The 14726-nt window shown below is 56.1% G+C and overlaps 1 protein-coding gene across 3 annotated transcripts; it reads left to right on the top strand.

Moving 5' to 3' along the window:
• The first annotated feature begins 1876 nt into the window (after positions 1 to 1876).
• Positions 1877 to 13400, top strand: GRM2 (glutamate metabotropic receptor 2). Of its 3 annotated transcripts, none has more exons than XM_067754612.1 (6): positions 1877 to 2066; positions 3839 to 4326; positions 6959 to 7796; positions 9313 to 10388; positions 12396 to 12576; positions 12822 to 13400. In XM_067754612.1, exons 2-6 carry the CDS (start codon positions 3877 to 3879, stop codon positions 12893 to 12895), a joined length of 2619 nt encoding a protein of 872 aa, XP_067610713.1. In that variant the 5' UTR covers positions 1877 to 2066; positions 3839 to 3876; the 3' UTR covers positions 12896 to 13400. The 3 variants fall into 3 exon arrangements, with proteins under 3 accessions (XP_067610713.1, XP_067610714.1, XP_067610712.1); XM_067754613.1 differs by having other exon boundaries at positions 1943 to 2066; positions 3744 to 4326; XM_067754611.1 differs by lacking the exon at positions 1877 to 2066 and having other exon boundaries at positions 2076 to 4326.
• The last annotated feature ends 1326 nt before the right edge of the window (positions 13401 to 14726 follow it).

The following is a 14726-nucleotide window of genomic DNA, read 5'->3' on the forward strand; positions in this document are numbered from 1 at the left end:
TCTTTGCAGCTGTGTGTCCATGAGTATAGCTATATATGTGTGGACATGTTCACCTGTACAGCTACGTATATGTGTTCATGTGTACAGCTGTGTGTCCACATGTAGAGCTATGAATTACGGCTGTGTCTGTGTATGCAGTTGTGTGTTTATGTGTACTGCTGTGTGTGTGGCTGTGTCCACATGTACAGCTCTGCATGTAAGGCTGGGTGTGTGTTTGTGCATAGCTGGGTGTGTAACTGCATGTCCATGTGCTGTTGCGGGACTGTGCAGCTCACTTGCTGCGGGCCATATAATGGCCACTTGGGCTTGTGCTGTGTTTATAAAGCCCCATGTCTTTTGTGAGGCTGCCTTGGTGAGTGGGCTGGGACTGCTGTGCAGCTCCTCTCACCTCAGAACCCTGCTACTGTCAGCCCCTCTGCTCCAAGGGCCCAGGCCATCACTCACCTACCCCAGGGAGCAGTTGCTCTGAGACAGTGGAGAGGGTGGGAACAGCAGGAGCTGGCAGACAGCATGTCTGTCTCTCCAGCCTTGTCTGACAGCTCTGTACCCTCATCCTGCTGCCACCTTGCCTCATATTAGCGATGGAGTTTGTTTGGATTTGATGTCTTGGTCTGTTGTACAGCTGTGCTCTTTTCCAGAGCAGTGGAGCGTCCAGTTTCTGTGTCCAGGGAAAACGCCTGTCCTTCCTTGGTGACAACCCCCTGCCCCCCAACCCCCAACGCCAAGCCCATATGTAGGTGTGTGTACCAGAGGGACCTGGGATTAGCATGTGCTCATTGGCATGCATCTGAGCTAGCCTTACCTCTACTGACACCTGTGGAAGAAAGGGCAGCACCAGGGGAACATGTATAGATGCTGTGCCCCTTAGTACATGTTAGTGCGTGCGTTATGGCTCTGGGGCTAAATCTGGGTGCAGCCGCCCTCTCCAAATCCCTCAGTACAGTGTGGCGATGCAGATTATCCACCACCCCTACCCAGGGGTATCCTTCCGCACTCTGCTGCAGGAGGGAAGAAGACTCAAGAACATCTTCTCAGAGCTGTCCTCCCTCTGCTCGGGCTCCAGCTCCTGCTCCCTCCTATGCAGCAGCCAGTTTCAGGAGCCTCTTCCCCAGCCCCCTCCCTCCCAGATCCCCCTGCCAGCCCCAGCCTGTCCCTCAGGGTTGACCCTGAGTCCCTGGTCCTGCAACCCCACCCCCCACCCCAGATTGGTATCTCTTTGCCATTAATGCCCTTTGCACAAGAGAGTGGAGATTAGTGGAGGGGTGGGGGGGAGGTCAGGGCTGGATGTGTGTGGGGTGTAGTGGTTTTAAAGGTCATCTGCAGGAAGGAAGAGAATGTCCCATCCTCCTCTGATCCTCCCCCCCACACACACACTCCATCTCTTCCTTCTAGTGACTCAGGCCCCAGCTCGCACTTGGGGCTGAAGACACATTCCCCCACCCCAGGCCTGGCATGTGGACGGAACTGCAGTTCATGGATACGGAGAATCAGTGTGAGGACAGGGATGCAGCAGGCTAAACGCTCCACCTATCTCCTACGTGCCTCTTTACCTATCTCCCAGTGGACCCCACTACCCTAGGGCCAGCCCTCCCGCTCTCGCAGATGGGAACCCATAGCACTGTGCGCACCTCCCGGGGCTCAGTGACCTTCCCAGCCCAGTGCCTCATGCCCGCTGCTCTCTGGGACGCAGTCTGACTTGGGGTGGAGGGGGCCAAGAGGCAACTGCTCCAGCACAGGGTGGGAGGGCCCGAGGATTCAGCACCACGCGGCGGACAGCGCCGGGCCGGTGCGCCTGAAGAGGGGAGCGTTGGAGGAGTCTGGGGGGAGGCGGAGGCCCGGTTGGCCGCGGGAGATCTGGAATGGAGGAGGGGCTGAGGGCGGGCCGGGGCCGGGGGCGGGGCGGGCCGCGATTGAAAGCTGCAGGTTGAGCGGGCGGGCGGAGAGCGCAGAGCTGCCGAGCCAGCCAGCGAGCGAGCGAGCGAGCGAGCGAGCGCTCTAGCGGGAGCTGGAATCCCGCGCCCCCGGCTCCTCTCCGTTTTTCTCCGCGCCAGAGCCGGGCGCGCAAGGTAGGGTAAGCCTGGTGGTGCCGCGGCCGCCACCGACCTTATCGATCCTGACCCCACGTCCTGGGGTCCCACGGGCCCTCGAGTTCTGGGGCTCCTGGGGCTGAGACTGGCCAGGGCGTCCAGACAACGCTTGCCAGGAGCTCCGGGAAGCGGGAAGACAGCCCTAGACGTCCCGCCTTTCTTCCCCAAAGAACGCACGCTCTGCATCTCGATCCCTCGTTCTTCCTGCCCCTCCGTCCTTTGGTCAGTCTTTCTGTCTGTGCCTCTGTCTTTGTCTCAGCCTCCCAGGCTCCATCGCTCCCTCCCTGAATTTTGTGGCCCAGGCCCCCAGGCTGCCCCCTTCTAGGGTTCTCTCTCCCTTCAGGGTTCTGTCCCTTGTTGGAGCTTTGGTCCCAGCCACCCCTGTGGGAGGATCGTGGTCTTGACCAGTTTGGACCTCAGCCCCCATCTGGGTCCGTGTCCCCATCTGTGTTGGGCTTCATGCTTACCTCTCTCTCCTGTTTGCCTGCTTGAGCTGCTGCTTTCTGGCTATGCACAGGATCGCAGTTCTCCTGGCCTAGCCCCAGTGGCAGACTAACCCTGGGGAGCTGAGGGGGCAAAGTGAAGAGCCCCAGTCTCTGTGGCCAGGATATGGGGTCCTTCAACTAGTTCTGCCCTTCTTCAGGCTCAGTTTCCCTCTGCTAGCCTTCCCAAGCCTGTGTGATTGTGACAACCTGTGTGGGATGGGTGTCTGGGAGGGCAGCTGGGGCACAAATACAGGGTGCAGAGTGGAAGAGGGAGGCAGGGTCTCTGAGGGCTGGGGCCAGGATGGACAGGGCCCTGAGACCAAGGATGGGGAGTCGAGATGGTGACTTTCTCTGCTTGGTTCTGAGCTGAAGAGAAAACGAAAGCAAAAAGTCTCAAACGGCAGTCTATATAGTGCTAGTGTGTCCAAAATCTCACCTTGAGCCCTGTTTTGAGATTTTGACCAGGTGGACTGCCCCCCCACCCCTGACACACACATACACTCACATCTACTTTCCCTGTTGACTTTAGGACCTGTGGTCACTTCGGTGTCCCTCTCTAGGGCCAGCCTCTCTACCTTGCTATCTAACTTCCAAAGCCTAGAGTCTCTATTACTTCCCCAGTCAGGGGGTGTTGGGGATGGCTTTTTAAGAACGAGAGGCTGGGAACCTTGGGTGCTCACCTGGGCTTCAGTTTCCTTAGAGGTTGGAGACTAACTACCCTTTGTTCTCAGCCAGCGATGGCTCCTCTCTGGAAATCCAAGGCTCAGGATAGGGACTGGACTCCCAAGTTTGTAACTGTGACCTTCTGCTGCAAAGCTTTTGACTTTGGGGTCCCGGGAGGTTTTGGCAGGGTGTTGGACATTCTTCTGGGTCTTCTGTTTTCTGTTTGGGCCTTTACTCTCTGTAATCCTCCATCTCTGCTAAATTTGGGATGGGCACAGAGCCCATCTCCAGCCGCAGATCTGGGCAGGGCTGAGAGACAGGCCAAAGGGGTGTCCCAGGAGTTTCTCATCCTAGTTAGGAGCACCACCTCTCCCTGGCTCCTCAGTCCCTGGGAAAGGAGTTTGGGGGAGGCAGAGTCAGAAGGGGTAGCCACTCTCAGGTTCCACTGTTCCCTACCTGTTTGTCTGTCTGTCTGTCTGTCTGTCTGTCTCTCTCTCTCTCTCTGCAGGAGCTGGGTCCCTCCTCATCCTTTTCCTGTCTGTCCTTTCCTGGTCTATTTATACCTCTCTTTGCCTTTGCTGCTTCTGCCCTCACCCCCTGGAGGCCCAGGTCTGCTGGACCCATCCATCCCCTTTGGGGCCATGGGATCACTGCTTGGGTTCCTGGCTCTGCTGCTGCTGTGGGGCGCTGTGGCTGAGGGCCCAGCCAAGAAGGTGCTGACCCTGGAGGGGGACCTGATTCTGGGTGGGCTGTTTCCGGTACACCAGAAGGGCGGCCCAGCAGAGGAGTGTGGTCCTGTCAATGAACATCGCGGCATCCAGCGCCTGGAGGCCATGCTTTTTGCGCTGGATCGTATCAACCATGACCCAAGCCTGCTGCCAGGCGTGCGCCTGGGTGCACACATACTCGACAGTTGCTCCAAGGACACACATGCCCTGGAGCAGGCACTTGACTTCGTGCGTGCATCACTCAGCCATGGTGCCGATGGCTCACGCCATGTTTGCCCCGATGGTTCTTATGCCACCCATGGTGATGCTCCCACTGCCATCACTGGTGTCATTGGCGGCTCCTACAGCGATGTCTCTATCCAGGTACATGGGGGCTGTTTAAGTGGGGGCTGGGGAGGGAGGCCAGAGGTGGGGACCTGGAATTCCTGCTGAGCAGGGGCTCTGGGCTACCATGCATTAGAAGAGGGACTAGCAGCTTCCTTCTAGTAGCTTTTTACAGAAGACTAAGAAAGTGCCCCTGTGGCAAAATGGGAGTACAATTTTAGAGACTGTGCAAGGAAAGCATCCCACTTCCAACACATACGCACACACACATCTGATGTTATACAGCCCTAAGAAACTTAATAGGCGTTTTGAATCCTGGCTCTCCCACTTACTGTGTGACTCTGGACATTATTTCTCTCTTCTGTGCCTCAGTTTCATCCTTATAAAATGGGACTCATAATACTCACCACTCTTAGGGGTGTGGTGGAAATTTAATGAGGGGGCCTGGCAGATCGTAACGGCGTAATCAACATTAGCTGCTATTGTTATTAAGCCATTTCATAGATGAGGAAACTGAGGCTTGGAGCGAGGCAAGGCACAAGTCCAGGTGCTCACAAAGTGGAGACATGAACCTAGGGCTCTCAGCCAAGGACCTCCGGGACTGTCAGGTCATCTGTCTTTGGATTGGAAAGGGGTGGAAAATAGAAGCCAAGAGCAAACCAGAGAAGAGAAACAGGGGTTGGGGACCCAGAAGGAAGAGAAGCAGGATGTGTGTGGAGGTGAGGAGGAGGGTACCCAAGGGTCTTCAGTGGGTGTAGGATTTGAAGGGATGGAAAGGGGAGGGAACCAGGTCCTCCCTCCTCCTGTTCTCCCATAAGGGGTCAGCAGAGGGCTCAGCTAATGTCCCTTGCCACATCTGGCTGCTTTAGCCCAGGTGGGATCCTCCCTGTCCCTGACTGGTTTCCTCCTCTTGCTTGGACCCTTACCTTCCTGGTGCCTGACATAGGCTGCTGGAAGGTGAGGCCAGAGCTGGGATTGGGGTTGGGAGTGTTGCAAGGAGGGCCTTGTCTGGGGCCTCAGCTTCCTTTAGGAGGCCAGCAGAGGGCATTGCCATCAGAAGCAGGGCCAGGACCTCTGACCTGGAAGGCTTGTTTAGGAGAAAGGAAGCAGGAGTCTAAACCATGAAGGCAGCTTCTGGCCTGGGGTTGGGGAGGCCTGCTCATACCCCTATTGCAGGGAATGAATTACCAGTCCTGCTAGTTCCAGCTACTGGAAGTGTCCAGCAGTAGCTTGGACAGGTGTGGCTGTAGCAGCACCTACATCTGCAGCCCTGGGGGTGCAGGGGCAGGGATGGGTAGGCAGCCTCCCACCTGCTGATGTCTGCAGGGGCCTCTGGGGTGCTTTCCCAGCACCTGCTCTTCACAATTCTCTTCAGGGCCCCATGTATTCATCTCCAGGAGCCCAGTTACCTCTCTCCAACCCCAAGTTGCCTGCCTCCTGCAACAGGGCCCACACCTCAACATCAGTCTGCTTTTTCCTTGTCTGGGTCAAAGCAAAGCTCAGTCCTTTATCCATAGGCTGCACCTGCCTGTTAATGATTCCTCCATATTCTGGCCCCTTCTCTCTTGCCAAAACCCCTATCATCTTCCAGGCATTGTGGCTTCACATACATCATTTTTATCTGCTCATCAACCTTGTAAGGCAGGAATGAGAAACTGAGGCTCAGGGAGGTTTGCTAACTTGCCCAGGGGCACAGAGTTAGAAAGTACAGGGAAGGCATTGACACTGTCAGAGTAAAAACCTGTGTCCCAGTTGCAAATACAGGACCTAACTCCCGCTTGTGGAACCTGGGCCATGCCCTGCTCTCACCTACCCACCATCCCACCTGGTCCTTGGCTAGACCCCACTCTTAGGGGCAGGTCCCAGGAATCTGGGGGTGGGAGATCGGCTGCCAGGCAGGCAGTGGTAGGCAGGAAGCCTTGTTTATTTCAGATTCAGGCATCCAGTGGAGACCAACTGTTGGGCTCTCAGGGCTATGGAGCCCTCAAATCTGGGTCTTCCTGGGGGAGTCTTTTCCTCCTTTCTCCATCATCCCATCAGAATTGACTCCGGGGTAGAGAGCTTAAGAGCCCTGAGCATCCCACTTGCCATCTAGGTCCTACTTTTCCCTGTGCAGCCAGTGGCCAACCTCTCTCCACCCAGGACTTGGGCCTTCCCTTAGCTCTCTCTCTTTGTTACTGCCATGAGTCTGAAGGGAGACAGCAGAGGGGTTCAGGTGTGGCTCAGGACCCTGGTGCCTTGGCCCTGGGTCTTTCTCAGCCCTTGGGAAGGGATAGAAAACTCCCTGCCACCAGGGGGAAGACACATCAAGACAAGATATAGGTCTTGGGCTTCCCTGGTGGCGCAGTGGTTGAGAGTCCGCCTGCCGATGCAGGGGACACAAGTTCGTGCCCCGGTCCGGGAAGATCCCACATGCCGCGGAGCGGCTGGGCCCGTGAGCCATGGCTGCTGAGCCTGTGCATCGGGAGCCTGTGCTCCGCAACGGGGGAGGCCGCAACAGTGAGAGGCCCGCGTGCCACACAAAAAAAGAAAGATATAGGTCTTTTGGGAGAGGGAGACCTCAGGGCCAACCACATGGGCACTTGATCCCAAGGTCCAATAGCTGTGGGGGCACATCCGTCTCCAGCATTTGACTTGGTCTCTATCTTCGCCCTCTCTACCCCTCCCCCAGGTGGCCAACCTCCTGCGGCTATTTCAGATCCCTCAGATCAGCTATGCATCCACTAGTGCCAAGCTGAGTGACAAGTCCCGCTATGACTACTTTGCCCGCACGGTGCCCCCTGACTTCTTCCAAGCCAAAGCCATGGCTGAGATTCTCCGCTTCTTCAACTGGACCTACGTGTCCACTGTGGCATCCGAGGGCGACTATGGCGAGACAGGCATCGAAGCCTTTGAGCTAGAGGCCCGTGCCCGCAACATCTGTGTGGCCACCTCGGAGAAGGTGGGCCGTGCTATGAGCCGCACAGCCTTCGAGGGCGTGGTGCGAGCCCTGCTGCAGAAACCCAGTGCCCGCGTGGCTGTCCTATTCACCCGTTCCGAGGACGCCCGCGAGCTCCTCGCTGCCACCCAGCGTCTCAATGCCAGCTTCACCTGGGTGGCCAGCGATGGCTGGGGGGCCCTGGAGAGCGTGGTGGCAGGTAGTGAGGGCGCTGCTGAAGGTGCCATCACCATAGAGCTGGCTTCCTACCCCATCAGCGACTTTGCCTCCTACTTCCGGAGCCTGGACCCGTGGAATAACAGCCGGAACCCCTGGTTCCGCGAGTTCTGGGAGCAGAGGTTCCGCTGCAGCTTCCGGCAGAGAGACTGTGCAGCCCACTCCCTGCAGGCTGTGCCCTTTGAGCAAGAGTCCAAGATCATGTTTGTGGTCAATGCGGTGTATGCCATGGCCCACGCGCTGCACAACATGCATCGCACCCTCTGCCCCAACACCACCCGCCTCTGTGATGCAATGCGGCCTGTCAATGGGCGCCGCCTCTACAAAGACTTCGTGCTCAACGTCAAGTTCGATGGTAATGCTGCTGGCCAGTGTCCACCAGGCAGCTGGCCCTCGGAGGGTGAAAGGGAACAGGCCCTCAGGTTCTAGTACACGGCTAAGAAAACATAGCCCATAGCAAGTAAGGGCATTACCCAAGGGGCTGGTGTCAGAGTCAGAACAAGGACAGCCAGGCAGAGAGGACTCCAACAGGAGCCAGGACTAAGGTTCCACTTTCTGAGTTCCTTCCAGAGAGTAGATGTCTGGCCTGGTCCTTCACTGTGAGGATCTCTGGTTCCTGCTTGGGCCTTGCCCTTTATCTCCTGTCTCTTTATCATGCAGGGAGTAGGGATCAGGAGACCTCAAGCCCATTGTCAGGCAGCAAAATATCAGTGAGAGTCAGAAGGAAGGTGCATCAGGATGACACACTATTTCCCGGGAAAATTTCTATTCCTAATCTTGGTTTTCCACTCAAGGTGGCCACAGTCTCTTCAAACCAAAAGTTATTTTAATAGAAGTTCCAGCTTCAAGAAAAATAAATGCCTCAGAATCATCGTTGTGCTTCAGGAAGAATCACTGTGGGAACAGTGAGAGAGGGTGCCAGGGCTGACAAAGCTTGGAGTACTGGACCAGGATCAAGAGGAATAGTAATTCCAATAAGACTGACATTCAGAGTTATGGGAGAATCAGAGTGGGGGTTAGTGTTGCATTTGGGTCTGATTGGGTTGACATTAGAACAAGGCTGAATTTAGCCCGCTGGGCTAAGTGGAATTTATGGTAGGGCTCAAGTTGGATTTTGAGGACTTTTTTGGGTAGAAAGAGTAGGGGCTGCGGGGGACCTGCATTCAACACCAGGCTGCACCATTCACCACGGGGCCTTAAGTACATGATCTGCTAACTTGAACACCATTTCTTACTGGGACATGGGATAACAGGGGTACCTGCCTTCTGAGCCTGGCTGAGAGATGTGAGGTTCACAGGGGAGTGGGGATGGGGAGTAGAGTGATTTGTGAGATGCCTGCCAAGCATATTCTGGTGAACATTGGTGGTTCCAGGTGACCACTGAGGTTGGGATTCAGCTTGCACTGGGATCAGTGTTAGGACTGTCCGGGGCTGGAGGTGGGGATGTCATTGATGGGATTAAAAGTAGGACCAGGACTAGACCTAAGGTCGAGTTTAGCCTTAGGGGGTCTCCATGGTAGGTTTGGGGAAAGGGCTGTGGTGTGTGTTGGGATAAAGTTGGGGTCTGGGGTCTGGGTTGGAAGGTCTAAGGCTGGGTTTTGGGAGTCATGGTTGGGGATTGGTGTGGGCATTAGGTTTGTGGAGGTGCCTGGATTTTAAGGTTGGGGTTCTATTTGGGGCTTAGGGTTGGGGTTTGTTGTAGCCTCTCATTTAGAAAAATGGCTGGGGTTAGGCTGGCTTTAGTGCTGGGTTGAGGATCAGAAGGATGAGGGCTGACCTAAGCTTTGGGGTTTGAGTTCTATGTTAGGGTTGAGGTCACATCAGGATGACCCACCAATCCAACCCTCTCTTCCTTCCCTCCTCGACCCCAGCCCCCTTCCGCCCAGCTGACACCCACAGTGAGGTCCGCTTCGACCGCTTTGGGGACGGTATTGGTCGCTACAATATCTTCACCTATCTGCGGGCAGGCAGTGGGCACTATCGCTACCAGAAGGTGGGCTACTGGGCAGAAGGCCTGACCCTGGACACCAGCCTCATCCCATGGGCCTCCCTCTCAGCCGGGCCCCTGCCGGCCTCTCGCTGCAGTGAGCCCTGCCTCCAGAATGAGGTGAAAAGTATGCAGCCGGGGGAGGTCTGCTGCTGGCTCTGCATCCCCTGCCAGCCCTACGAGTACCGGCTGGATGAGTTCACCTGTGCTGACTGTGGCCTGGGCTACTGGCCCAATGCCAGCCTGACTGGCTGCTTTGAGCTGCCCCAGGAGTACATCCGCTGGGGCGATGCCTGGGCCGTGGGACCTGTCACCATCGCCTGCCTAGGCGCCCTGGCCACCCTCTTTGTACTGGGCGTCTTCGTGCGGCACAATGCCACCCCAGTGGTCAAGGCCTCTGGCCGGGAGCTCTGCTACATTCTGCTAGGTGGTGTCTTCCTCTGCTACTGCATGACCTTCGTCTTCATTGCCAAGCCATCCACAGTGGTGTGCACCTTACGGCGCCTCGGGTTGGGCACTGCCTTCTCCGTCTGCTACTCGGCCCTTCTCACCAAGACCAACCGCATTGCGCGCATCTTCGGTGGGGCCCGGGAGGGAGCCCAGCGGCCACGCTTCATCAGCCCTGCCTCGCAGGTGGCCATCTGTCTGGCCCTTATCTCGGGCCAGCTGCTCATCGTGGCTGCCTGGCTGGTGGTGGAGGCACCAGGCACGGGCAAGGAGACAGCCCCTGAGCGGCGGGAGGTAGTGACATTGCGCTGCAACCACCGCGATGCAAGCATGCTGGGCTCGCTGGCCTACAATGTGCTCCTCATTGCGCTCTGCACACTCTATGCCTTCAAGACCCGCAAGTGCCCTGAAAACTTCAATGAGGCCAAGTTCATCGGCTTCACCATGTACACCACCTGCATCATCTGGCTGGCCTTCCTGCCCATCTTCTATGTCACCTCCAGTGACTACCGGGTGAGCTACCTGCTCCAGGGTGGGCTGAGGCCTGGGGGTGGGTGGGGGGCAGGGTGGAGTGGGACACAGGACCTTCTATTTCCTGATATCTCATTTAATCTTCTGATAACTCTGAGGCTCCAACAGGTTAAATCCTCACCCAGGAGCACACAGCTTGTGGTGGCCCAGTTAGGAGTGGACCCCAGGGGAAGGTGGGAAGGTTGAGTGGGGCCTGGGGAAATGGCCATGGAGGTGGAGGAATTAGAGCTGAGAAGAGATTTCAGGACTCAGATGTTATCTCCTAACCTGGGTGGAGGTGGAAGTGCCGAAATGTGTCCAAATCAGCAGAGGCTCTACCCTGCTCCACTGAGGGGTTGGCTGCAGAAGGGGAGCCCTGGTCTCTGCTTTTGTGGAGCTCCCAGACTAGCAGGGTGATTGACCAAAGAGCTGCTGACTGGTTTAGGTTGACAAAAGGCCCCAGTGAGAATACAGAAGAGGGAGGTGTGTATGTGGTGGTGGTGGTGGTGTGTGTATGAGTGTGTAGGACGTCAGAGAGGGCTTTTTGGAAGAGGGGTCCTTGAACTGGACTCTGCAGCACAGGCAGGTGGGAATAGGTAGGGTGGAGGAGGTGGGGAGGGCAGCCAATACGGAAGCTGATTGGAGCAGAGGGTCTGCATTGCCCTCCCCCTCGCCTGGAGTTGAGGTGGGGGGGGTGTACATGGTGGAAAGGTAGGCAGAGGTGAGAGTGAAGCAGGAATGGGAATGGCAGAGCTATTAAACCAGCAGCCCCAGAGGGTACAATGCTTTGATGCCCCTTGGACCTGTGCAGTGTGGCGTGGTGCCCCCAGTGCTGTGCAACTCTGGGATTGAGAGATGAAACCAGGGAGGTCAGGAAAGGTGAAGCAAAGAGGGGGAGGAGATCTGGGGTGTAGGGTTCAGGAAGGTCAAAGCAGGTGAAAACTGTACCCCAGTTGGTGGCTTCCTAGCAAAATTCCAACTGGCACTGAGTGCTCAATGCATCTCCTCAGCTTCAAGGAGCAATGGCTGCTTCAGATGGAGTGGTCAGGGCAGACCTCCCCAAGGAGGTGACAGGTGAGCTGAGCTCTGAACAATAAGAGGATAATCTTGGGTAATCCTCACAATTCTGGAGTAAATTCTGTGGCTCTCCCCGTTTTCCAGATGAAGAAATGGAGACTCAGGGAGGTTCAATTCCTTGCCTAAGGTCACTCAGCTTGGGAGTATAGAGCAGGGTCTGAGCTGACAATTTTAACAATTAAAGGAGCAGGAAAATTGAGGCAAGAACCCCTGCAAAAGCCCTTTTCCTCAGGACAGAGGTATGGTGGGCAGTGCCGGTGGCCAGGGACGGCTGGGTGTGGGCTGCTCTTGCACCTGCTGGGCCACCTGCCTGGGCAGTGGAGGCCCGAGCTGGGGAGGGAATCTGCTCTGACTCAGCCTGCATTTGCATATGATTTGCATTTGCATGCCAATCATAGGTGGCTAAGGACTTACCTGGCATGTACACACACAGTACCCACACACACATGCGTGCACACACGTATCCCTACACTCACACACGTGCACATACCAGCACACCTGGCAAACATCCACATCTTCCCACACATCCATATAAATGCATCCTATACTTACACACACAACTGCACACTCTCACCACCCCCTACACACACACACCCCGTACAGATATTCATGCCCTTACATGCATGCACTCCATACCTGCACCCCTACACACACCCGCACACACACACATGCCTGCACACCCACTCCCACATGCACTCTGCATGTTCACCCCCACAGCTAGAACTCTGGTCATCCTGGAAGATGGTGCACTGGGGCTGATGCTGGGACTGTGCCCAACCTTCCTAAAAATTCTTTGGAGCTTGGCAGACAGACCAAGGTCCAGTTTTGGATGCTTACGGTCTCCCCTGCTCCTTACCCCACCTCCTGGGCAGGGTTCCTGGGGCCAGGCCCAGGCCTGTGGGACAGACTCATCCTTGACCTCTCCCATCACAGGTGCAGACCACCACCATGTGTGTGTCCGTCAGCCTCAGCGGCTCTGTGGTGCTCGGCTGTCTCTTCGCGCCCAAGCTGCACATCATCCTGTTCCAGCCACAGAAGAATGTGGTTAGCCACCGCGCACCCACCAGCCGCTTCAGCAGTGCAGCTGCCAGAGCCAGCTCCAGCCTCGGCCAAGGTCAGCGTCCATCTATTTCTAAGACCCCTCTACACCTGTGCCCCCTCTCCCCACCTTAGTTCCTCATCATGGGGGCAACTCCCTGGGTTGCTGAGATTCCTTGGCTGGGGGTGAAGTGCCCCCTAGATGAGGCTGGACAGGAGAGGGTGTGTGGGGGATGATGGTGAGCTGCTCTCCGCCGCCCTGCTTCCCTACTGTATAAGGGACCTTGGGACTGGCCCCAACCTCCAGCTTCCTTTCCCTAGGGTCTGGCTCCCAGTTTGTCCCCACTGTTTGCAACGGCCGCGAGGTGGTGGACTCAACAACATCATCGCTTTGAGGATCCCCACACTCCTGCCCCGACACGGCTGCTCCCCAGAAGCCGGCGCAGACCCGTGTCCAGGGCCAGGAGGAAGATGGCTGGAGCACTGCAATAATGCCAACCCCGTGCCCGCCCCCAGCGCCACTTACCAATCTATTCACTCAAACCCTTCAGAGTCAGAAGTCAGAGTCCTTGGTCTGGGAGCCTCTATAACGACCACCAACTGCCCTTGCAGCTGTGTTTCCTCCTTGCCAGGCCCAGGACTTGGAAGGGAGCAAGCCAGGGTCCACTCTGCACTGGAACAGGAAGGATGAGGACTGAAGGCCCCAATCCCCAATCAGCAAAGGTGCTTCCAGCCCTGCCCCTCCCTCCTTCTAGGGCCTTTTAAATTTTTTATATAAGTTATTCTGGGATGGGGAGGGGGGTCAAAATGGGGGCCGTCGCTCCTCCTGCACAGTAGTTTGTCCTGTAGTTTATTTTGTATTATCTGTAAATAAAGTGTCTTTATTAAAAAAAAAAAAATCACTCTTTGCCTCTGATCCAGGGAGGCCCCTCACCCCCACCACAGCCTCTCAACCTTCATTTTGCCAGTATTTGTTCACTCTGCTCTGTGCCTATGCTAGGAGGATCTGGTGGCCACAAGACAGACCCAGTCCCGCCTGGTGGAGACACAGAAAATGAATAAGCCATCCTTCCTTGAAAGGAGCTGCTACAGACAGGCCAAGGCACTACTGGGGTGAGGATGGGAGATTTAAATGGACACAAGCTCACCTGGCAGTCTGGGGGAGGACGTGGACGATGTGGGTGATGGAGCAGGCGGGGAAGCTGACTGTGACCCTTGGGAACTGTGGGCTTTTCCATTGTCTGGCCTGCCTGGCACTTGGAGGAGCCTTTGGTCAGCTCAGAGCCAGGCTGAGCGTTTGGGGTGGAGGGAGCCAAGAGGAGGCACAGGCTGGAGCATTGCCTGTTCATGTGGTGCGAACAAAGCCAGGAAGAGGGCGTGAGGAGGGAGGAGGTGAGGTAGGGAAGGCAGTTGGAGAGACCATCTGCTGTCAGACCCGGTGAGAGGTGGGAGAAGGGGGCCTTTTTCCCATCCCTGGAGGCGCTCGCCCCGCGGTGGGATTGTGGAGCCCAGCGCCCTCAAGCAGCCCCCGCGTTTGCAGTCTGGGACTCACCAGCAGAGGGCGCCGAGGCACAGGCTCGGACTCGACTCAGCCAAGCAACCGCTGCCCTCCTGTGGCCTAGGGGGCAGAGGGCACGCAGCTACCACAGGAGCAGAGGAAACTGACGTTTTGGGGGAGGCCCCAGACTGTGGTATCTTAGAGGGACGAGGTCCTGCACTGGGAGACGGGCAGACCAGGGACATTTGTTTTTTAAATTCATTTTTACTTTGGCAGCGCCGGGTCTTAGTTACGGCACACAGGCTCTTCCTTGTGGCATGTGGGATCTTTTAGTTGCAGCATGCACGTGGGATCTAGTTCCCACCGGGCCCCCTGAATTGGAAGCACCGAGTCTTACCCATTGGACCACCAGGGAAGTCCCGACATTTGTGATTTTTAAGTGAATTCATTTGCATCTATAGGCTGGTAAGGCTGTGGAAATTTGGGTTAACAATTTAAGAAATGAAAACAGAAAACTGAAAAAAGAAAATTGCAAGAGTGGCTTTTCCTCTCCAGCCAATATTTGGGGTGTAGGGATGCCAAATAAAATACAGAATGCCCAGTCAAGTTTGAATGTCATATGAACAATGGAAACCTTTTTGGTATAAGTATATCTCATGCGATATTTGGGACATACTTACACTAAACATTTTTATTGTTTATCTGACGTTCCAATTTACCTGGGCATC

Source organism: Pseudorca crassidens, chromosome 10, assembly GCF_039906515.1.
Source record: "Pseudorca crassidens isolate mPseCra1 chromosome 10, mPseCra1.hap1, whole genome shotgun sequence".
NCBI lineage: Eukaryota > Metazoa > Chordata > Mammalia > Artiodactyla > Delphinidae > Pseudorca > Pseudorca crassidens.

Excerpts from the sequence above, each read along its gene's own strand:
- GRM2 (XM_067754611.1), top strand. The coding sequence starts at position 3,310 with ATGGCTCCTCTCTGGAAATCCAAGGCTCAGGATAGGGACTGGACTCCC. Across the intron at positions 4,327-6,958 it reads ACAGCGATGTCTCTATCCAG|GTGGCCAACCTCCTGCGGCT; the intron begins GTACATGGGGGC and ends CCCCTCCCCCAG. Across the intron at positions 7,797-9,312 it reads GCTCAACGTCAAGTTCGATG|CCCCCTTCCGCCCAGCTGAC; the intron begins GTAATGCTGCTG and ends CCTCGACCCCAG.